The sequence below is a fragment of the Gymnoscopelus microlampas genome (assembly GCF_963454915.1).
Source record: "Gymnoscopelus microlampas genome assembly, chromosome: 7".
In the NCBI taxonomy this organism is placed as follows: Eukaryota; Metazoa; Chordata; class Actinopteri; order Myctophiformes; family Myctophidae; genus Gymnoscopelus; species Gymnoscopelus microlampas.
In genome coordinates this window covers 4,723,204-4,746,697 of record NC_139944.1, presented here as the reverse complement: position 1 = coordinate 4,746,697, position 23,494 = coordinate 4,723,204, and the positions used below count along the sequence as shown (strand labels likewise).

The following is a 23,494-nucleotide window of genomic DNA, read 5'->3' as shown; positions in this document are numbered from 1 at the left end:
TTTTTTATTTCCTGAATATTTCAATGACAATATTTTGGACATAGTTGGTTGCTGCCTGACAGCAGAGATGTACAAAATAATAATGATAATAATTGTCTGTATGTTTTTCGTTCCCGTCCCGCTGTGTGTGTGTGTCCCCCTAGCCAAGCTAACATTGGTCAAGCTTCACGTGACACGTGACAATATGTTGTCACCAATGCTTTTGATTGGCTAGAGGGACGCATGACGAAATAAAATCCTATAAATAGGTGTGTCACTTCCAAAGACTATTTATGTCTTTGGAAGTGAGGTAATCAATAGCTTAGACAGGATCATTCAGGAACAGTACTTTCCAGTACAAACAGAGATCACAGCTGAGATCACACAATGCAACTAACTCTCATTACGCAAACTGAAGAAGCAGGAAATCATCGTCTGAAACCTCATGAAGAACCAATGTACAGTAATCCAATGAAAAGACCATAAACCGTAAATGTACGGTTTTGGCACTCAACGTCACTTTTTGCAAAACCGTATATATACGGTTTTGGCACCCAATTTGTTAAGTTGTTTTTTATTTTCACATGCATTCCATACATTCCATAGGGCTAAACCAAACATGGACAAATGACATCATCAACTTGCAATGGGCATTGCCCCTACTGAGTGAAAGATGAACTATTTCTAAAATAAAAAAAATATTTAAGGTGTTTTTAATTTTACATTTTAGTTATAGAGGACAATTACCATGTATTAAGGCATATTTGGCTTATTAGCCAGGGATGCTTTTAATCCCTCAATTTCAAGGGATCCTTGAAATTTAAAAGTTAGAGTAACTACTGGATTAGAATTGAATGGATGGATGATTGGATGGATGGATGGATGGATGGATGGATGGATGGATGGGTGGATGGATGGATGGATAGATGGATGGATGGATGGATGGGTGGATGGAGTGATACATAGTGATAGAGTGAGAGAACGGATAAAGAGAAGAACAAATGGACAAACATCTCTCAGAGTGGAAGCTCAACCTGCGTCTTATACCTACAGTAGACACTAGAGGGAGAATGGAAACAAGCCATAGGCTTTCGTGGGTTCAAAATCCTCAACAGACCTTGTATTGAACTCTACTTTCCTGTGCTTTTTCTTTTGCAAACTGCTAATAAAGTATTCAATCAATCAATCAAAATGGCCAAACTACAAGCTTGTAGATCGGCTATTTTCACAATGTTTGCCTCTTTCTTACGTGCTATTTGGTATTAAAAAGGTCTTAAAAGTCATTAAATTGTCACTTTATAAATGTGTAGATACCCTGTATACACGTATACTGTTGGTTTGTTTACTGTTGAGTGAGAAAACAATGTTGCACATTAAGCTAATCATCTGGGGACCCCCCAAAAAATAATTTGAGGACCACCCTGGGGGCCCCGACCCCCTAGTTTGGGAACCACTGCTCTACACTAGGGACAATGGACAACATGTATGTACAGTATACAGAGACACCACTCTGACAGGACTGTGGCATCTTGGACTCAGTTCATTCATAAATAAAGAAGACGTTCAAACTGTTAAACAAACAGGACAGGGAACAAAGCTCTCCAGGAACTCCAAACTGAGAAAGTCAACTAGGAATGAATTATGTTTAAAAGCCTTTATTATCCTTGTTAAATCATTACAATAGCCGACGTGTTTGGACCACTAAGGTCTTAATCAGGGCTTCATTGATAAAAAACTGATAAAAAAACGGCATGCACTCATCTAGTAAAAACCGGAAAGAATATACGGTAGATATATAGGTATCATTCTTTATAAAACAGGGACCCACTGGGTTACTTGAGGGGGTTCCAAATTGACCCTTACAGTTATGTAACTGTGAAGCTCCTTACACACCGGGGGCGATTTTTTTCATGCGAATAATACGTTTTTTTTAAAAAACCTTATAAAGTCAATGCAAGCTTCCATGGAGCGAAAAAGCGAAGCGAAAAAGCGTCTTTTAATTATTCGGAATGAGTCCGAATTTTGCGTATATTCGCATAATCGCAGCAATCCCAGCAATTCCAGCCGGCAGATTGGTCTCACTGGGAGGCAAACTGCAGCCGGGAGGTGGATGGAATACATTGGAGTCAATGAGGGCCAGGTGGACCAGCTTATAAATAATCACTATAGAGCACCGAAGTCTGACGTCACTGCCACTAGAGGCCGCTGTTTCACGGGTTCGTGGCTTTATTTTTTGTGTTGAAATCCCCATTTGGGAATCTTAGATCACGTCATATAAGAACTGTGTTCCAAACATAAACACACCACCCTGGCGTTTTTGTCAGGAGGGTGGCTCTGCATCGTTTATGCTATTCATTCATATTTGATACAGCCTGTTTCTGGCGAAAATGGAATTAATTCTGCCTTAAAAGTCTTAAGAACTACTACTTCCGGGTCTGAAATCACTGTCCCTACAGCAGCCGCGTTCATGGGAAATGTAGTCTTTGGGTTGTTTGACTCGTTTCTAGTGTTTATATTGTGTTACTCTTTGGTTAAATGTGTACATTTACACCTTCAGTCGATGCTTCATATCCATATGAGTAAAATCGCCAGGGTGGTGTATTTATTTTTGGAACACAGTTCTTATATGAAGCGATCTAAGATTCCCCAATGAGGATATCAACACAAAAAGTAAAGCCACGAACCTTCGGAAAAGCGCCCTCTACTGGCAGTGAGGTCAGGACTTCAGTAGACTGAGAGAACGAGAGCAATCCATGGTCTCGAAGGGCGGATCCAAACCCAGGCGCCCGGAGCAGCCGCGTCCTCCGATTGCTTCACCAATCTATGTCCCCGCCGGAAAATAAAAGAAGACATAATATCACACATCACATATCACATCGCGGTGGGGGTTCGCACAACAAAGGCTGATAAGTCTATTGAGAATTACCGAGGTGGAAAACGGAACGCTCGTCCCAAAACACACTGGCCCATTTTTTTCGCGGACCGAGGCCACCGGTTTAGACGCGGGGCAGGGTGTTTCAGGACGACGGTTCTTCTATTACATTTCTGAATGGAGAGGTGCGCGTCTCTGTGCAATGGAGAACCGGTTTGACGGCTAAACTGGTTTTCTAATGGCCACTCATTAACAATTCGGCCGAATGCAAATGAGCCCCATTTGAAAACAAAGGCGACTTAACACATTGACTGCCAGAATTATTTTCAAAATCTCTGTTATTCATGCCAGAGATTTTTCAATGGGAAAAAAAAAGTACTCAAGAGCCGAGATACAAAATTTTAAAGTTTTAAGTTAACAAGGAAGTGGATGAGAGTAAAGATCTTCGAAAATTCATATCTCCTTGGTCTTTGGGTCCAAAAGAAAAAAAAAAAAGTAAAAAAAAAAAAAAAAAAATTTTGAATTTTTTTTGAAAAATTATTTTTTTGCTAATATCGAATTAATTCGATCTAGGCAGGCAAGTGATGATAAGCTAATATCGAATTAATTCGATCTAGGCAGTCAGGGTGACGGGCTGCTAATGTTGTTATGTTGATTTTTGTTTTTTTCCACTGGCGGATCTTGCCCTACACAGGGGCAAGCATGGTTTCTACTGACCGGGCCATGGCCTCGCTGGCCCCAGTGACCATACGCCCTTGGTTTAGATGCCTCAATTAAATGATGTACTGTGCACATCGAAAAACAAGTGATTATAAAACAACCTGTGATGTCTTCTTTTATATTCCTGAACTGATTATATGACAACGGTCGCAATCGTATCAGAATCAGAAATAGTGTTTGTTCATAAGCTAGTCCAGCCGGCTCTCATTGACTCCAATGTTATTTCACTGAACTTCCGGTGTGAGTTTGCCACCCGTTTTCCAAGCTGATTGGACACACGTGTGTTTCCTCCTTCTCTCCACCAGGGGGCATGTCAGCATCTCTGAAGAAGACACAAACATCCAGTTACAACCATTCTGTTCAAAGACAATAAACAACCAATAAGAATTACACTTTATTAACTGTAGGAAGTATTTTAACCAAGGAGAATTTGACTTTAACTGTGGAGAAAATTCAACCAATAAGAATTCAACTTAACTATAGGACAAAATCAACCATTAATTACCATTAACCATTAATACTTTTATAAAGCTGTGCACTAGTTTTATCAGTTTGATAAATTCTGAACAGTTTTATAAGCATGTCAAAATGTAGTTTTTCACCTTCAGTTGGTTGTCGGCACCAGAATAAGACCTGATAGAAGAACAGACAGACAGACAGACAGACAGACAGACAGACAGACAGACAGACAGACAGACAGACAGACAGACAGACAGACAGAAGGCGATGGTTTAGAAAGTCACACCTGGCCTGAGTCCAAACTAACTGGTCTCTGAGCTGGGTGTGACTGTTACACCTCAATCTGAACAATTTAATCAATCTGATCAACTAAGTCGATCTGATCGATCTGATCGATCTGATCAATCTGATCAATCTGATCAATCTGATCAATCTGATCAATCTGATCAATCTGATCAATTTAATCAATCTGATCAATCTGACTACAACTTGTTACACGTTTACCTTGTTTCTTCCACTGGTGGTAGATAATGAATAAAACATGTTAATTAAACATAATAATGAGCAATAATTAAACAGTTAAATCACCTATTTTCTTCGACTGGTAGATAATTAATTAAACATAATAATTAGCAATAATTAAACAGTTAAATCACCTCTTTTCTTCCACTGGAAGTAGATGAATCCAGACAGGAACAAGACCAGACCCAGAACCAGACCTGATGCTCCTATGGCCAGCTTGTTCTTCACTGACTCTGGCATGGAGTCATCTGATAATACACATTATATGACATCATATTTATTACATCATATTATTTGATATTATGACAGCAGATGACAGCTGAGTAACAGTAACAGTAGATGTGTTAGGGTTCTCTCCTCAGTCTCTCTATGGTCAGCTTTTTAACATGTATTACCCTTTTCTGCTCCCTGTTTGGTTTAAGTGTTCACTCTGTTCTGTATGTAGTATAAGGTCTTGTAACTCTATATTCACTATGTTCTTCAGTGTATATGAGGTCTTGTAGCTCTATATTCACTGTGTTCTGTATGTAGTGTATACAGAAGGAGGCAGACCTGGAATTTCGTCATTTTAGGGTCAAGGCCACTTGGCCTTTGGTGTTGTCAATTTTTTGAGGCTACAAAGGTCAAATGCCAGGTCAGGAAGGCCATCAAATAAAAAAAGATTTTAGTCCATTGAAATAATTAATTGAATTTAAGGGTTAAGGATGATTTAAAATGTAATATGGAGACTATCTGCAGTGAAATAAATGAATTATGGTATTTACAATCTGATCCATGCTCGGCCCTGCACCAATCAAAGTCACTGAATTGGTTTAAAGGAAGGCCATCAAATAAAACGATAAGCACCCAACGTATACCAGCAGCACCCTGCACCCAGCTTCACCACAGCTGGTGCACCAGCAGCACCCAACGTACCAGCAGCACCCTATGCCAGCTTCACCACAGCAGGCGTACCAGCAGCATCCTGCACCCAGCTTCACCACAGCTGAAGTAGCAGCAGCACCCAACGTAGCAGCAGCACCCTATGCCAGCTTCACCACAGCAGGTAAATAAAAAGATTTTAGTTAATTGAAATAATTAATTGAATTTAAGGGTTTGGTGTTGTCCAGTGTCTTTTGTTGAGCTGGAAAGAAAGAGACACTGGTTTCTACATATTAAGAGACAGAGGAGAAAGTGGTACAGTCAGCCCTGATAGGAGGTCTTGTAACTCTATATTCACTGTGTCCTGCTGCCCACCATTAGAGGTTCAGTCATGATGACAGTAATGGATTACAGTAGAGTAACTAACCCCAGTCCACAATTAGAGGTTCAGTCAGGCCTGGATGTTCCACCATGCATGAGATCTTCTCTCCTGATCTGTGACACACACACATACACACACGCACACGCACACACACACACGCACGCACACACACACACACACACACACACACACACACACACACACACACACACACACACACACACACACACACACACACACACACACACACACACACACACACGCGTATGTATCTTAGTTTTTGGATATACAGGTATAATATTGTTGCTGTCGGGTGAAAACCTCCTATCTTTGTTTTTCAACTTTTTTATGTTCTTTAATAAATCAGTGCTATTGAACATCCTTTACGTTGTGTGTGTGTGGGTTTTACAGATATTTATATATAAATATATAACACATATCTCTGCTGTCGGGCAGAAACCAGCGATGTCCAAAATATTAACATTTCAGGAAATGAAAAAATATATAACACATACCACATGCTGCATCATCAAAGTTGGTTTGGTGACTTAATACATTGTCAGATACTTGAATGTGTCTTTATATTGTCATCACTTTACCCAAATACAGCTCAAGTGGAGTTAGGAGGTTTTTTTTTACCATTCATGTGGACATAGGCTTTCTTTTTCTTTCTGACTCCATCTTTCTAATCAATGATGGACAAAACATCTATCTCGGTATCTCCACAAGTTGGAGTTAGGTGGTTTGACTGATAGTTTGAGGATCCAATGGAGTTAGGAGGTTTAGTCAGAAGTGAATTTTAATTTTCATTGGTTCAATTATAGGCTACTAGTTTACAGTGGCTTTGATTATTCCATTTGATATAAACATAAACTTGTGATGGTTGGTATGTGTGGTTGTGCAGTCCGGGTAGGGAATGAGGCTTTGCCCCAGGTGAAAGAGTATAAGTATCTCGTCCTCCCCGATATAAGTATCGGGGAGGACGGAGCAGGAGATCAGCCGGAGAATTGGAGCAGCAGGAGCGGTATTGCAGTGGCTGTACCGCACTGTGGTGACGAAAAGAGAGCTGAGCCAGAAGGCAAAGCTCTCGGTCTACCGAGCTATCTTCGTTCCTGCTCTCACCTATATGAAGTGTGGGTCATGACCGAAAGAATAAGGTTGTGTGTACAAGCGGACAAAATGAGTTTTCTAAGACGGGTGGCTGGATCTCCCTTAGAGATAGGGTGAGAAGTTCGGTCACCCGAGAGAGACTGGGAATAGAGCTTTCGCTTGGAAAGGAGCCAGCTTAGGTGGTTCGGGCATCTAGTGCGTATGCCCCCCGAGCGTCTCCCTAGGGAGGTCCTCACTAAATGTACCACTGGGAAGAGACCCCGGGGCAGATCAAGGACCAGATGGGGGGATTACACTGACCTGGGAACCCGACTCTGGATAAGCGGTTGAAGATGGATGGATGGTTGGCTGCTTTTCTATGATGCACACATCTGCTTGTAGATCTACTATAATGTTATGTGTGCTTGTAGATCTACTCATGCTATGTGTGCTTGTAGATCTAATATCATGTCATGTGTGCCTGTAGATCTACTATCAAGTTATGGATGCTTGTAGATCTATGTGTGTGTGTGTGTGTGTGTGTGTGTGTGTGTGTGTGTGTGTGTGTGTGTGTGTGTGTGTGTGTGTGTGTGTGTGTTTCTATAGGTGTCTATTACGGTAGGTGTGTATTTCTATGTATAATTGTATATTAGGTATGTATTTCTATGTATAGGTGTGTGTTAGGTGTGTACCTGGGTGTGTACTCGAGGTAGGCGTGGTACTGGTAGTACCAGTCTCCATCAGGCAGCTCATCAGTAGTGGACACATCAGAGGTGATAGGTTCTTCACCTCTCAGCCAGGTCACCAGGATGAGTTTAGGATAGAAGCTGTAGGAGCTGCACCTCAGCATGTGAGTGTGTTTACCACCACGAGGGGGCGTCTCTGAGGCCAGTCTCACTTTGGGAATGACTGGAACAACAAGAAAATAAATAAATAAATAATAATAATAATAATAATAATAATAATAATAATGTATTATTATTGATTTATAATAATTCTACACAGTATTATAAATCTCATTATTACACATTTCTCTGATCAGAACTGAAAACTACTTGTTCAACCTTCACATCATCATAGTCATTTGTACAAATCATTAAAGCCTTTTGTCAATTTTTTTAACAAATTACAAATGCTTCGGCACATGGATCAATGTTTTACAATCATGTTGACAGCATGAGTCATCTCTGGATATTAATGAATGATGTCATGTTATAGTTTATGAGGTGATTGAGTGTTTAGTGCTGGTCTGAGATCAGCTCACCTGTCTTCTCCAGAGCATGGAGTAGTCGTTCTCAACGTTGGGTTTGCAGTAGGTCTCTAGCTGTGATTTCCAGTAATCTATCTGTCCAGGATCTTTATTAATGCTCTCTGCCTGCTTCACACCAAACTCAGTGTAGCCAACCCATTGCCCCACCCTGCTGTCAAACCTGTTGATCTCTCGTTTATAGAAATTCATTGAGAATATGTACTGTATGTCCTTCAGATCAGTGGAGTTAAACACACAGCGGCCAGTCATATAGAATGGAAATACATCTGGAAACAGACAATTAAAATGTCATCAATATTATTATCTCTATAATATCAATACAGTGATATTATACAGATGTGTGAATAATGTGTGAATTATCAAGTGATTAAATAAACTTTACCTGCTCCGTGCAAACAGAAGAAACACAGTGAAACATGGAGCCACAGTTTACTTGAAGTCATGTTGAGTTGAGATGTTTAGTTAAAGTGTTGATCAGTTGACATTCTGATGTGGAACGGAACACTTTCTCACTTGTTTAGCAGTCTCTACTCCACAACAACCAATGAAATAACATTATTCACTCTCATCACTTGTTACCAGGCAGACGTCAAACCAAAACTACAGCAGGTTAACATTTGATTTCTAATGGAAAGAAGCTAATATGCTGTATATAATATGTTCTATTTACTATACTGTGATTTTAATCAAGTGAAAGTTTTATTGCAGGACTTTTACTTGTAACAGAGTAATTCTACATTGTGGTTTTGCTACTTTTACATAAGTTAAAAATAAAATAAATACAAAGAGTACTCCACCTAAGTATTATCTTACTGTTGAAAATCTGGCTCAGTGCCGATTCATATCAGGGGGTGCATTTCGCCTTTCCGACGTTAACGAACCCTATACCTAACCCTAACCCTAACCCTAACCGCACGCGGAAGCCACTAGTCGGAGTGGCGAGATGTCGGAATGGAAGGAGCACCCCCATATGAGGATGTCATGATGTCCAAGGTTAGCAGAAATGTGTCAGTAAGAAAGTCACTTGCGGAAGCTAATTTGTTTATAAAATCTATGGAGTCCTTAATATAAGCAGGCAAAGCTTAAAGAAAATACTGATAGGGTGTTGGCAATGCAGAAAATCTCATTCAGAATTTGTAATCCATCCCTTATCTTTTGCCGTCTCCAAGAAGGTAGCACACTACCAAAGACGACTTTTACGACTTTTGCGTTTTTTTTTTACTTTTGTGTTAGTCTGTGTTCTTTGAGAAGAAATGTCTCAGTTTTATTTGCTTAAAGCATTTGAACAAATCCACCTTTAAACCAAAAATATTCACACCACTTGCAGGTACAAAAGAAAGTCCCTTAAGGTTGTGACAGATGGTAAGCGCTCCCTAAGATACACAAATCCTTAATAAATCCTCCAGGACGCCCTATTGTGGCACAAACAGATTCTCTGTTATCTCTTCTATCGGCCTTTGTTGATTATTTTACTAAACCTTTTGTTCAAGTTTGCCTGCTTATATTAAGGATTTCACAGATTGTATAAACAAATTAACTTCTGTAACTGACCTTCTTACTGACACATTTCTGCTAACCTTGGACACCACCAGCCTCTACATCAATATACCACACTCTGAAGGTCTAGAGGTCTTGAATCAGTTCCTACAAAACCGTGATCAGACAGTCAACCCTCCAAACAAATGTACTGTATTGCCAACCTTTGTAATGAAGTACCATCATTTCTGTTTTGATGGCGATACCTCTGGGGTTAGTATGGGTACCATTTGTGCGCCTAATTAATCTCTTTATGGGTTATCTCGAGAACTTTGTCATTAACCTTGAGAAAAATATGTACCTCCCACAAATTCTAAAGTACTATAGATACATTGATGTCATTTTTTGTATTTTCCAAGGGACTATAGACGAGTTGCACAGGTTTATAGAGCACCGAAGTCTGACGTAATTTACGCATCCTAACTGGGTCGCGTTTTTTTCCCCCCATTCTGAATTCCCATAGACGTGTTTAATATCGTGTCAAATAAGAACAGTGTTCCAAAAATAAACAAATGATCCCGGCGGTTTGATGAAGCATCAACTGACGGTGAGAAAACGTTAATGTTACTTCCGCCGTATTAGTAACATTTTCGCCAGAAACAGACTGTATCAAATATGAGTAATTGACTATCATAAACGATATTGAGCCACCTCCCTGACAATATCACAGAGACAGTTTGTTTATTTTTGGACCACATTTCTTATATGAGACGAGATGACCCACTGTTATTCTCCATGGAGAAATTACTTCCGCGACCCAGGGGATGAACGAGTGACGTCCGGACTTCTGTACTCTCTAGAGTTACTTAATAGCTTTAAGAGACATTTCGTCTTCACTTCCGACTTTAGCCTGGAAAAGATATATTACAACCATACACAACTCTAACCAGCCACTGGCAACTCCACCCCGTGCCACCCTGTGCCAACCACTCACCTATCTCCAATCAAGCTGAAAACTCCTCCCCTGCCAACCCCTGTGGCATTTAAACCCAGATTTCAAAAATGGTGGTGTGCATAGTTTCCAGTAAACAAGCACACTACTGATGCTCGCTACTGAGAGAATTTAGAATCTATTTCTAAGTGAACTATTCTGCTCTTAGCTTTCTTGCTAAACATTAGCTACAAAGCTTCAGAATGGCTATTGTTTTCACAATCAACGCCTCAGACGACAACGATTTGTACGCTGGTTCCGGTCCCACTCCCGCTCCCGGACCTTTGTTTACTTTCATCCCGCAATCCTACCCACCGCTCAACCCCTTTACCTGCAGCAGGCTGCTGGAACTCTCCAACCATCCCAATCCCCAATTCATCCGTTTCTTCATAGACAGCCTCAATTTTGGATTTTCCCCCGGACTCATCACCACACCCTCATCCAAACACACGCAGCAACCATCAGCCACCACCGACCCAGAGACAGTCATAACCCTCCTCCAAAAAGAAGTGAAAAATTGTTTCATGATCGGCCCATTCTCTTCCCCTCCATTCCTCACCTACTGTATCACCCCCATCGGCATAGCCACCCACAAATACTCCGGCAAGAAACGACTCATCATTGACCTCTCCTCACCCCATGGCACCAACGTCCCCAGTATAATAGTCTCATCCCCAGTGAAGACTACTCCCTCCAGTATGCCACTGTCGACCATGCCATCACCCTTATCCGTCTCGCAGGCCGCGGGGCCTAGCTATCCAAAGCAGATATTACCTCCGCCTTTAAGGTCCTGCCACTCCACCCCGACTCATGGCACCTCTTCGAAGTTCGCTGGGAGAAAGCTCACTACTTTCACTTAGCACCTTGCATCTTCACACCCCCCCTAATCACACCTGCCATCCCGTGTCCAGTGCTTTTGACTATCTAAGCCGCATACTCCATGCTTGCATGCAGTGATGACCTTAGATGACCACGCCAGCATTCCATGCTGTTCGTGCCCTTGGCCATCTAAGACGCACATTCCACGCTTGCGTGTAGTGATGACCTAATGCTGCGTCCACACCAAAGGACGCCTTTGTGAAAAAACGCAGAAATCCATTTGAATTGGCGTTTTTTTTATCCAACTGGGCGTGTCCAAGAAGCTGTCACTCAAGTCTCCTCAAAGTGTGCTTTTTCGAGGCGAGACAAAAACGGGCTGTATGGGCAGATGCGCATTATGAAGTCAAAAATGAAAAATAGCAGCTGTAGATGAGAAATAAGTCTATATTTAGTTACTACATAACCTATTTATGGATAAAAAATCTACAGAATGTTTCTAAACAAGCTGCTAAATTACTCAACGAGCCGCCTGGTCGCTACCCCCCGATGCTGCTCTCCGTGGAGCCCGTCATAGGAGGCCGATCACGGCGAGCACATCTCGGTGGTTCCCTGTGCAAGAAATGACCAAATCTCAATAAAAAAGCACAAACTAACTACTTCACAAGAACAATGTTGGTGTAATTATGAGATTCGACAGGGAATCTATATTTTATATACACAAATTAACAAGTTAAAAGAAAAAATCATGTTGCAGTATTTCCTGTTTTTTTGCAGACGTTCGCCTCTCGTCTCGCCGCTCAGCAGCTGCTGTCTTGGGGCAGAGGTGACTGCGGGAGTCCCGCTCCCTCCAAGGCCGGAGCCCGTAGACAGACAGATAGTTTATTTCATAGTTTGATGCTTCGCTTGTGGAGCGACATCATTATATATACACTGATTATTTAGTAATAAAAAAAAAGACACACACACACACAGGACCGCAGCACCGTCCGAAGACCCGTCCGGTGCCGTGCTCCTCTCGAGAGGGGTGGAAGGACGGCATCAACATGCCGATTCAGAGCTCCTAGACCTAGGGTGATCATCACGCACACTCGGTGTGTGATAAAGGTTATTAATTAATTAATGAAAGTATATAATTGCCCATGCCAACAATCTTCAGTACTTTAACATGCACAGCTGATAATTAAAAACATTCATATACATTTGCGAATGCTGTGTGGAAAAAGCACCAGGGAACCTGCTGCCTGCACCAGCTTGAAAATAGCAGATCTGCAAGTGGGAAATGGCCCGGCATCTCCTCACGACAAAATAAACAACCGTAAACCTATTTTTGTCCGATGCTTTGTCTTTCCTAATGAACCACCTTATATAGAAAGGACACAGACAGAAACGCATTACTGTTGGCCAAGAGCGTACACCCCACAGCCCCCAAAAAGACAATTTTACAGACTCCATAGAATATGTTACACAACAGATGACTATATGAATAAATCCAGTGAGATGAAACAACAATTTATTCAAAGGGGCTACCCAACAAAATGGGTTGAGCAGGGGTTTAATTCAGCTACAGAATCCCCGATTGTGAACTTCTCAGTTACTTGTATCACCAATTATTCCCCATATTCCTATCACATCCGGTCAGTTTTCAAGAAACTTTAGCATTTTCTACAGTCTGATCCGGAATTATCACATAATTCCCCCCACTCTTTGTTAACAAACGCGGGAGAAACATAAGAGATTCTCTTTGACTCTAAATGTCAAACTTCTACTAAATGTGATGTTGTGACTTTTAGGCTTCATGCCTTTGGGTATTTTTTATACATTTCCTGTTTTTTTGTCCTGATCAACAGTATTTTAACCATGCTGTTTTTTTGTGTGTGATGTCCTACTGGTGTATTTGGAGGTTAGACCCTTACACCTGTAATTTAGTAGGTCTGACCCCCAATACATTTATTGGATATTATACCCCCCTGGGACAGGGGGGCATTATTTGCTTTTATTCGTTGCTATATCCATGTTTATATATTCTGCCTCACTCAGTAGACCCTATAGGTATTGTATTCATGATTGTAATACCTTTCTACTGACTTATTTAATTGTTTTTTTGCAGCTATATTTTATTCTCATATTCTGTAAGAATATTCCTTTTACCGTGGAAAAAATGCCAGCTTCACTCACCTATATGGGCCGCCCCCTGCTCCATGGTAACGTATTGGCGTATGGCTTTGATTGGCCCTCGCCTTTCTGAGAGTTGTCATATACACTAGCTGTGTACCAGCTGCTTCTTTATGCCTGAAGAGGGTCTGAGCGACCGAAACGTTGTAATAAATACATTCTAATCATTGATTCATAAACAGATTTTCAAAATGTTGTTTATAACATCACCTAATCACACAACAAAATCTTGATTTTAATATTGATGGCAAAATGTAAGATCAATTGTATCCTACAGACCTGTTAATTTATGAAAATGTGATAATAAACAGCATGTGTCCAGACAAGGAGATGATGTTAAAGTGGCACTATGCAATTTATTTTTTTATTTAGTATGTTAATCCAATATAATTTATACAATCTGTATGGTAGAGTATGTTAATACAATATAACTTATACAAACTGTATGGTAGAGTATGTTAATACAATATAACTTATACAATCTGTACGGTAGAGTAGGTCAATACAATATAACTTATACATCTGTATAGTAGAGTATGTTAATACAATATAACTTGTATAATTGGGGTGGTTGTATTTTGTCTCCCTGCTCTTCTATTGAGACATTTAGATTGTGTCAAAGCTCATGTCTCACCTAGACACGGGATTTTACATGAATTTTGACCTGAAGGTCAATATTCAATTTATCCCCTGAGCAAGCAGGCAGGCTCTATTAGCTCAATGGTAAAAATGTCAGCACTTGCGCAGGAAACCAGGTTCAAATCCGGGGCAGAAGAGGAAAGTTACATACGTTATTTATAACATGAGTATGATGATTTTAGTTGCATTCATTTCCTTTGATGAGGAAGAAGGTTCCCATGGCAACCCCCAGCAGACCCAGGGTCAGCCCCACCGCACAGAACACATCTGGACCCAAACCGGGCTGACCTGGGATGTGATGATCCACATCTGGAGAGAAACACACACACACACACACACACACACACACACACACACACACACACACACACACACACACACACACACACACACACAAGTAATAATCACTTTTCTGGAGGGTCTAATTAAAATACCAGCAGACATGTCCCAATAATATATATTACACTGTCGGATGTAGTTGCGAAATATGCGAACATATTATGCGATGTGCATATTATGCGATGTGATGTGCATATTATGCAATGTGCATATTATGCGATGCTATGCGATGTGCATATTATGCGATGTGCATATTATGCGATGTGATGTGCATATTATGCAATGTGCATATTATGCGATGCTATGCGATGTGCATATTATGCGATGCTATGAGATGCGATGCGTATATTATGCTATGCGATGCACATATTATGCGATGCGATGCGCATATTATGTGATGCGATGCGCTGCTGGCGACTCGCGACCGCCAGAGCGTTTGTTTGTTGGTTAGTGTTCTGTTTATTGTTTTTTATGTCCAGTTTATTGTTGCTAGCTGTTTGTTAGTTTAAGTGCTTCGATCCTCAAAGAGGTGTATTGGATTAGAAAATGAATGGACTAAGTTTTCTCACCGAGGCTGAACGCCGAATGAGGAAATGAGTGAACAGCAAAACATCTCCTACCCCAGAGAGCAACTCCTCGAGATTAAACAATACAGTGAGGGGAATATCGACTTGGATACATTACCGGCAAAAAGAAAAGTCCCGCGGCTGCGGGTGGAAAGAACAGCTCCGCGGTTGCAGAGAGCCGCTCCGAGACTGCAGAGAGCCGTTCCGTGGGCGCAAGGACGCGCCTCGCGGACAGAGAAGAAAGAGGCAAGCGATGCGGATTACGGAGGAAACTCCAGAGACGCAAAACAAAGCTACCGCTCCCGACGATTATCCTCGCCAATGTTAGATCATTATGTAACAAGATGGATGCTCTAAACATCAACATCCGATACTTTAAAGAATACAGGGATGCATGCATTCTTTGCTTTACAGAGAGCTGGTTAACTGAGGAGTCAAACAATGACACTCTCCAGCTACACGGTTTTACAGGCCCAATACGGGCGGACAGAGACCTGAACAGCACAGTGAAAGAATCAGGAGGGGGAGTATGTATGTTTCTATATAAATGAACGCTGGTGCTCTTCGGTGCACGTTAAAGACAAAAATATGCACAGATGAGCTTGAACTGTTGTCAATTTCCCTGCACCCATTTTATCTACCCAGAGAATATGGACAAGTGATCGTAACAGGCGTTTATATTCCAGCATATGCTAATGCTACTAGGGCTGCTCAAACAGTCTACCAATGTATTGAGAAGCTAGAAACGGCCTCCCCTGGTGCGCAGAAATCATCTGTGGGCACCTCAGATCACTTTGCTATTCAGCTGCTGCCCACATACAAACAAAAGCTAAAGCAGGAGACGGTGAAACAGAAAACAGTGCAGGTGTGGTCCAGTGAGGCCGTACAGAGCCTGCAGGGTTGCTTCGTCTGCACAGACTGGCAGGTTTTCACTCAGGACCACTCCCTCGAACAGTCTGTCACAGCAGTAACCTCATATATAAAATTCTGTTAGAGTATGCTAATTCCAACAAAGACTGTTAAGCACTACCCAAACAACAAGCCGTCGTTCACAGCTGAACTGAAAAAGGCAGTGGAGGCTAAGAACAGAGCCTTTGCTGCTAGGACCAGAGTTGAGGGGAGAGCTGCACAAGCATCAATAAAAAAGGAGGTAGTCCAGGCCAAAGGACGCTATAAGTGGAGGCCATGTTCCACACTGGCAACCTGAGGCAGGCCTGGCAAGGACTCAATGTCCTCACAGGGAAAACCCCAGCTAAGACCACCACGGAAAGGAGGGAAGGAGAGGAGGCAGCATTTGTCACCGAACTGAACTCATTTTACTGTCGGTTTGACACCCATGACTTCGGTGCAGCATCAGAAAGGCTGAGGAACGAACTCCTGCATGATATCAAGGAGGGGCGGAGTCAGCCAGTCGTCATCACAGAGGAGGAGGTCAGGAAGGTCCTGAGGAGTATTAATCCATCCAAGGCCCCAGGGCCTGACCTCATTAAAGGGAGGCTGGTGAAGGAGTGTACAGAGGAGCTGTCCAGTGTTCTCCGTCAACTCTTTAACCGCTCTCTCATCCCTACACGGTGGAAACGTTCAGAGATACGACCTATTCCCAAGACTAACCATGTGGAGCTGAACGACTACCGACCTGTGGCCCTGACATCTGTCCTCGTGGTAAAGTGCTTGTAGAGACTAGTGCTACCACGCATTCTCACACAAGTAAGCTCCACTCTTGATCCATTGCAGTTTGCCTATAGGCCAAATCAATCAGTGGAGGATGCAGTGATAACTGTACTAAATACCACCTACAGTCAACTGGAGACACCACATGCATATGCCAGGATCCTTTTTGTGGACTTTTCCTCTGCTTTCAACAGCATCTAGCCCCACATTCTCTGCACCAAGCTGAAAGATCTCCAGGTAGACCCTCATATGATCCTCTGGATAATGGACGTCCTCCTCAAAAGGGAGCAGTTTGTTAAGGTCAACAACTCCTCATCTTCTGTCATGACCACATCTACCGATGCCCCCCAGGGGACACATAGCTTACCTTGCCTTCTCTTTCCTGGCTTGGTATGGGGGGCTCTCACAGACCAACAAGGCTAAGCTGCGGAGGATGACCACCTTGGGGTCTAAGCTCTGTGGGGTACAGTGCTCTACCCTTCAGCATTTCTACGACCAGAGGACAGTGAAGAAAGCAGGAAAGATCGCGAGAGAGAGAGACCCAACTCATAATCTCAGCACCTGCTTTCAGGTCCTGCCCTCGGGTAGGAGATATGGTGCCTCTCTATTTAGAAAGGCAAAGGGCAGTGCCAGTTTTATCCCCTCAGCCATTAGGCTTCTAAATAAACACAAACCCCCTAATACCTAGTCTGGGAGGGTTAGCGTCGGAGCTTGGACAGCAGGGGCGCGGCCACTGCATTGTGATTCAAATCAACAGCCAATGAAGAAAAGGGGGCGGGATCCACATGCAGTGGGTGTTGCATCTAAATAGGATCGACGGGAAGCAATTTCCCCTTGAGAAATTTCGGCCGCCATTGTTGTGTACTGCTGTTCACCTCTCGTCGGACTTTTTAGACGAGTTGCACAGCTCTCAGACCGGTAAGAGGCGTGTCCGCTCAGATTCAGAGCGTAAGGTACATCCCGCCCACAAATACCAGGGCTCTGGCCCAGAAGTTCCTCGCCAGAGCTGGCGAAAACTTCTGGGAACTCAGATTACCTAATACCTGATCCACCTCACCTGGTCAAACTGGACTTAGTGCCCCCCCATGCACACACACACACGCACAGGCACCTGGATGAGCTGGACTTACATACATGCGCACACACACACACACACACACACACACACACACACACACACACACACACACACACACACACACACACACACACACACACGACACATACAAACACGCGGGGTGTTCCACAAGTGTCCTTTCTTTTAAAGTCTCTTTTACATTTTTAGAATTTTTAATCTTTTATTGAAGTACTTTGCTAAGGCGTTTTAATTGTGGTGTTTATTTATGTATTGTCTTGTTGAATGTATGCATTGACCTGAGGAGCAAAACAATTTCCCCTTGTGGATAATAAAGACATCTAATCTAATCATATTATGCGATGTGATGCGCATATTATGCGATGCGATACGATGCGATGCGCCCTTTAAAAAAAAAAAACAGCCATTTTGCTGATTCTGCGGTAAATTATGCGATCGCATAATCAAGTTTTTTCTGGAGGGTCTAATTAAAATACCAGCAGACATGTCCCAATAATATATATTACACTGTCGGATGTAGTTGCGATGCACATATTATGCGATGCGATGCACATATTATGCGATGCGATGCACATATTATGCGATGCGCATATTATGCAATGTACATAATATGCGATGCGATGCGATGCACATATTATGCGATGCGCATATTATGCGATGCTATGAGATGCGCATATTATGCGATGTGCATATTATGCGATGTGATGCACCCTTTAAAAAAAAAAATCACCCCCACATAATTATGCGCCATTTCACTGATTCTGCGGTAAACCATCAGACAAGTCCCAATGTCCAGTGCACACGCTCATTGCATGAGTTACATGACCTAGATCATGTGCACCTGATTTGGTGAATATTGATCCCAAAGAAATCATTATTTTCCACATGTGTGTTGGTCAATGTGAAATTGTTGTTTGGAGTTGGTCATATGTCCCTCACAACAATTATAGCTAATCAGTATGGAATATCAAAAATCTGCGTTAAACATTATATCACATGAGTCCAGAGATCATGTGTAGCAGTGTATGAGTTCTGGGAATAATCTAGCAAGGCGTGGCCAATATGGGAACTTGCAACACCAAGCAATACATTTTGGGTGCATGTATGACTTACAGTATGGTTCAATAGTTACAGGCCAACATGTACAGTGGGCTGGTACAGCCTCAACATGATTTGAAAAGTATGAAAGCATTGACTTCCTTATCCTACTGACAGCATGGAAAATACATTTAGCGCTGGTTGGTCTGTTAGTTGTATTCTTTGTACTTATGATTCTGAAGATCTTACCCCACATCATGGTCTCAGGTCCAGGCAGTGACTGGTGGTTGACTGTACAGCTGTAGATGTCTCCCTGCTCTGGTCTGAACTTCAGGTTGGATAACTGGATGAAGGTTCCATCTTTGTTCAGGTATGGAACGCTGTTAGTGATGTCACTGGTCAGGTTGAGGTTGTCCCTGGTCCATGTGATGGTCACTGGTGCAGGATAGAAACCAGTCACATGACAGATGAGAATGTTGTCCACTCCCAGTTGAACCTCGTCTCTGGAGTAGATCTTGGTGTCAGGAGCATCTGAAGACACATAAGATACACAAACACACAAACACACAGAGATGTTACATCATTCGGGAGACCCAGGATCCATGGAATACAATATACAAGCATGGATATTGATAAGATAATGAGCTAAATATGGTGAACTGCTTTGAAATTAAGACTTTTATTCATGGACAACTTTCTTAAACAAAACATATTAATAATAATAATCTGCAACATAATTTTATACAATATATATACTATACTATGCAGCGACCCCCACTATATAATATAGTGGGGGTCGCTGCATCGTCTGTCTCTCAGCTAAGGGGTCTTTGGACTGAAAAACATCTCATTGTTAAAACGCCTCATTGGCTGCTGTTACATGGGCTGCTGTTACATGGACAGTTTCATTCTTCGGAATGAATACACTTCTATTCGGAATGAATGAATGGATGAATTAATTCAGAATAGAAATGCTCATGTAAACACGTCAATTGGAATAGAATATTCCATTCCAGTCTGACCCGAATTAATTTTCATTCGGGTTTGGAGGGGTGGTATAGACCGTTTGAATCGGGATATACCAATCGGAATTGACCATGTAAACACTTTATTCCGAACGCTCCTGTCTGTTTGGAATACATGCATTCCTTTGCGCATGTCCGTGCTTAGTAGTGCTGTCAGAATTGTCCAAAAATGACCTATCAAATCTCTAATTCGGCCACGGTTGGTGCTGAGAAGCGCTCGCTCCTGCGGGATAAAATGAATGATTCTATTCTATAGCGTCACTTAATAAGACTTTTTCTAAACAGGTATTTTAGTCCTCAGTTTTTAAAAAGAATCCCTGGCCACATGACAAAGATTTTTTTTTTAAATCCCTGTCCACACGTAAACACAGAAACGCATTGATCAGCTGCAAGTTTCAATTTTAAATCAGATTCTATTTTATTATTTGTATTTATTTTATATATGAGGGGCCAAATACATATACATTTTAATCACATGTTAAGGCCCAATACTGCAATAGCTGCATTATTTTAATAGCATACGTGAACAAAAATAAATGAAAACAACATTATTAGGGCGCAGCTGCAGCGAAAATAGATGAGTTTTACTTCATCAATTCATTATATGGGCAGCCGGAACGGTCGTCCCAAAACACCCCGCCCCACGCACCTTTTGAGCGGGCCATCCACGGCTGCTCCATGGTCGCTGGATTTTGACCCGGGGCGATTGTGTTTTAGGGCGACAGACTCCGCATTCAACCAATGTGCGCTACTCGACGCAGAAAGAGGGTTTTCGTCACAGTGAATGAGTTACAGCATGTTTCAAAGCTTTTTCATAATAATACAAGAACAAGAAATGACAAGTCATAATATCCCCGCTTGCGGCAGGCTTTTTTTTTTCATTGACCTGGTTGCTTATTTCTCTCTCAAAAATCTGGCAATCGTATCATTATTTGGACCAACGAAGAAGAAAATGCGGAAGCGATCCTCTTTTGCAAGGTCCGTGTAAAGGACATTATGTTGCGAAAATATGAAGTCATTACAGCACCATAACATGGTTAATACATTTTATTTTGGGATGTACAATACATGAAAATTACGGGATTAATAACGCAACTTGCGTCGATAACTAATGGAGACCGCGTTTGGCTAAAACAGTTAGTTAGTAACATCATACAAGCTAACTATTAGCCAAATTCGGCTAGCGCTCAGAATCCACTGAGAGAGGCGTGTCTAGTCCCATAGCTTGGGAGGACGAGGCCGCCCGTTCAGAGTATGGAAAGTATCCCCATTGGCTTAAGCGACAGCCAATCACGCAAAAATCTGTCGATTACATGTCGGAAATCTGTCGATTAGTAGGTCAGTCTGTAAATAGACCCGCAGCTCTGCAAGCGGGTAAAAACGTGACACTCTGCATAATGAGTAGCTTATACTTTCTACTTAAGTAGGCCTATATTTTGATGCCAATACTTTTGTACTTTTACCATAAATGAGCGTGCCTTGTTTCATAAACTGTAGGCCTAGTGTTGCTCTCTCTCTCTCTCTCCATTTATTATTATAATGACCATGAGCGGTCCGGTGTTTATGTATTATTATTTATTATTATAATGACCATGCGAATGCGCGATGACGTCATCGTACCAACATGAGAAATGTGACAAATCGTATAGGCTAGCCTACGTTTTACCGTGTCTGGTACCAATACAAAAAAAGAAACTGGTCTGAACTTGTAGATCTGCTACTTTTGCATTAAAACGGCGATAACAAAGGAACACAGGCTTGTACCGCATACAACGCTGCCTGGCCAGGAGTCGGTGCGTTGCTTCCCGGCCTGCCTACGACCGACAGACCTCCGCCGCGGAGGCACAAGGGGGCTATTGCCTCCTCCCATGCCCACCAGGGGAAGCTCTGCTTTGGGTAGTGGCCCCTGGTCCATGCCCGGGCGTAGGCGGGAACCACTTTGTGCATGTCAAAAGTTATATTCCGAATGAATGCTTTGGTCATGTAAACGAGGAATACTATTCGGGTCCCATGAAAACATATGCAGGTGAGTGGAACGGATTCCTCTATTCGGAATTAGTTCATTCTGAATGAATACATGATGTCCATGTAACTGTGGCCATTGTATCCTACCCCCTAGACACTCTCTCTCTCTCTCTCTCTCTCTCTCTCTCTCTCTCTCTCTCTGACAATGAAACATATTATTGTTTACACTTTTGAGAAAACATAAAAAAAAATATTTCAACATTAAAAACGTAACGTTGGCTATACAGGTATATTTAAATGTTTTAATTGATGGTCAAATACATTCAACAGTTGTGTAGTTAATAATTTATATTATGTTAATTATTATAGTATTCTAGTATTTCTATATACCTGGTTCCAGTGTTAGCTCCTTCATGACAGTACGGCCCATCTTCAGGTTGCTTTTGCACATGTCCAGATTGGCCAGAGCCCTCTGATAAGTTCCTTCTACGTAGCAGAATGGATCTATGAAGTCAGGTTGAGCCATCACATCCTTCCTCTTGGTGAAGTCTGCATACATCTTCACCTCTCCATCCAGTCCATACATGCTCTCTCCATCTGTATCTGAACAACCTACTACCATAAGATCCTCATGGAATGCTGGAAAGAAAACAAATAAAAAAATAAATTAAAGACAAACCTCTTCAAATGGAGAATGACACATCACACAGTCACATGTTAATGTTTGGTTCTACAGTTGAATATTAAATGAAAGGTTTATAAGTCGCTTCCTATGAAACAGAGATACTGGAACATTGTATTAACATTGAAACAGATTGAAATGTTTTGATATTATTGTGAGAGTGATTCATGTGGAAGTGGAAATCAGGCTGTGATGATTTATTTAATTATTTGCACATATCAAGATTTGTTCTCATCAAACCCTGGCCTGAACCACAACATTGTTTTTGTTTTTTCAATGTATATTTGATATAATAACATAAATGTGATGTACTTACCACCTGGGATTATATTATATTTTAATTGTAGATACATATATATATACTTTATATAACATACTTACCACCTGAGATGGCTTTGACGTGAAGTACAGAGGAGAGGATGAGGAGGGTGGCTACAATCTTCATCATCACACTGAACTGAATAAAGGGATTAAAAACTGATCAGAACAAACAGATCAATAAACAGGTGTTGACTTCTAGACCAGTTCTGAAGTCTGAGAGAAAATGGAGGGTTTGTTGTGTCGTTTAGAAGAATCAACCAATCAGATTAAAGATATGATGTTGCATCATCTGTCTCCAGGAAGACAACATTCTGGACTGTTGAAGAGAAATGCCTTAAAAAAAGAAAGACAGAAAGACAGAAAGACAGAAAGAAAGAAAGAAAAATATTTATCATAAGCACAGATAGCGTAGTTTAGCTTGTAAATATAATATATGTTTGAAAAAACTATATATGAAAAAGATATAGACTTACTGTACATTTTATCCAGCTTACTGTATGTTCAATGCAGTTGTCAACATATTGACCCCATGTTACTGAT

The 23,494-nt window shown here is 41.6% G+C and overlaps 2 protein-coding genes across 2 annotated transcripts; both read right to left on the bottom strand.

The window, feature by feature from the left end:
• Nucleotides 1-1,673: 1,673 nt before the first annotated feature.
• On the bottom strand, nucleotides 1,674-8,359 carry LOC311048720 (HLA class II histocompatibility antigen, DR beta 5 chain-like). Its single transcript, XM_084061990.1, has 6 exons — nucleotides 8,149-8,359; nucleotides 7,577-7,793; nucleotides 5,841-5,908; nucleotides 4,687-4,800; nucleotides 4,174-4,204; nucleotides 1,674-3,893 (listed from the first exon to the last, which is right to left on the bottom strand). The coding sequence occupies exons 2-5, from the start codon at nucleotides 7,732-7,734 to the stop codon at nucleotides 4,176-4,178; spliced, it is 369 nt and encodes a 122-aa protein (XP_083918116.1). The 5' UTR covers nucleotides 7,735-7,793; nucleotides 8,149-8,359; the 3' UTR covers nucleotides 1,674-3,893; nucleotides 4,174-4,175.
• Nucleotides 8,360-13,904: 5,545 nt separating this feature from the next.
• Nucleotides 13,905-23,148, bottom strand: LOC311049166 (rano class II histocompatibility antigen, B alpha chain-like). Its single transcript, XM_084062644.1, has 4 exons — nucleotides 23,015-23,148; nucleotides 22,342-22,590; nucleotides 19,211-19,492; nucleotides 13,905-14,560 (listed from the first exon to the last, which is right to left on the bottom strand). Exons 1-4 carry the CDS (start codon nucleotides 23,079-23,081, stop codon nucleotides 14,430-14,432), a joined length of 729 nt encoding a protein of 242 aa, XP_083918770.1. The 5' UTR covers nucleotides 23,082-23,148; the 3' UTR covers nucleotides 13,905-14,429.
• Nucleotides 23,149-23,494: the final 346 nt, after the last annotated feature.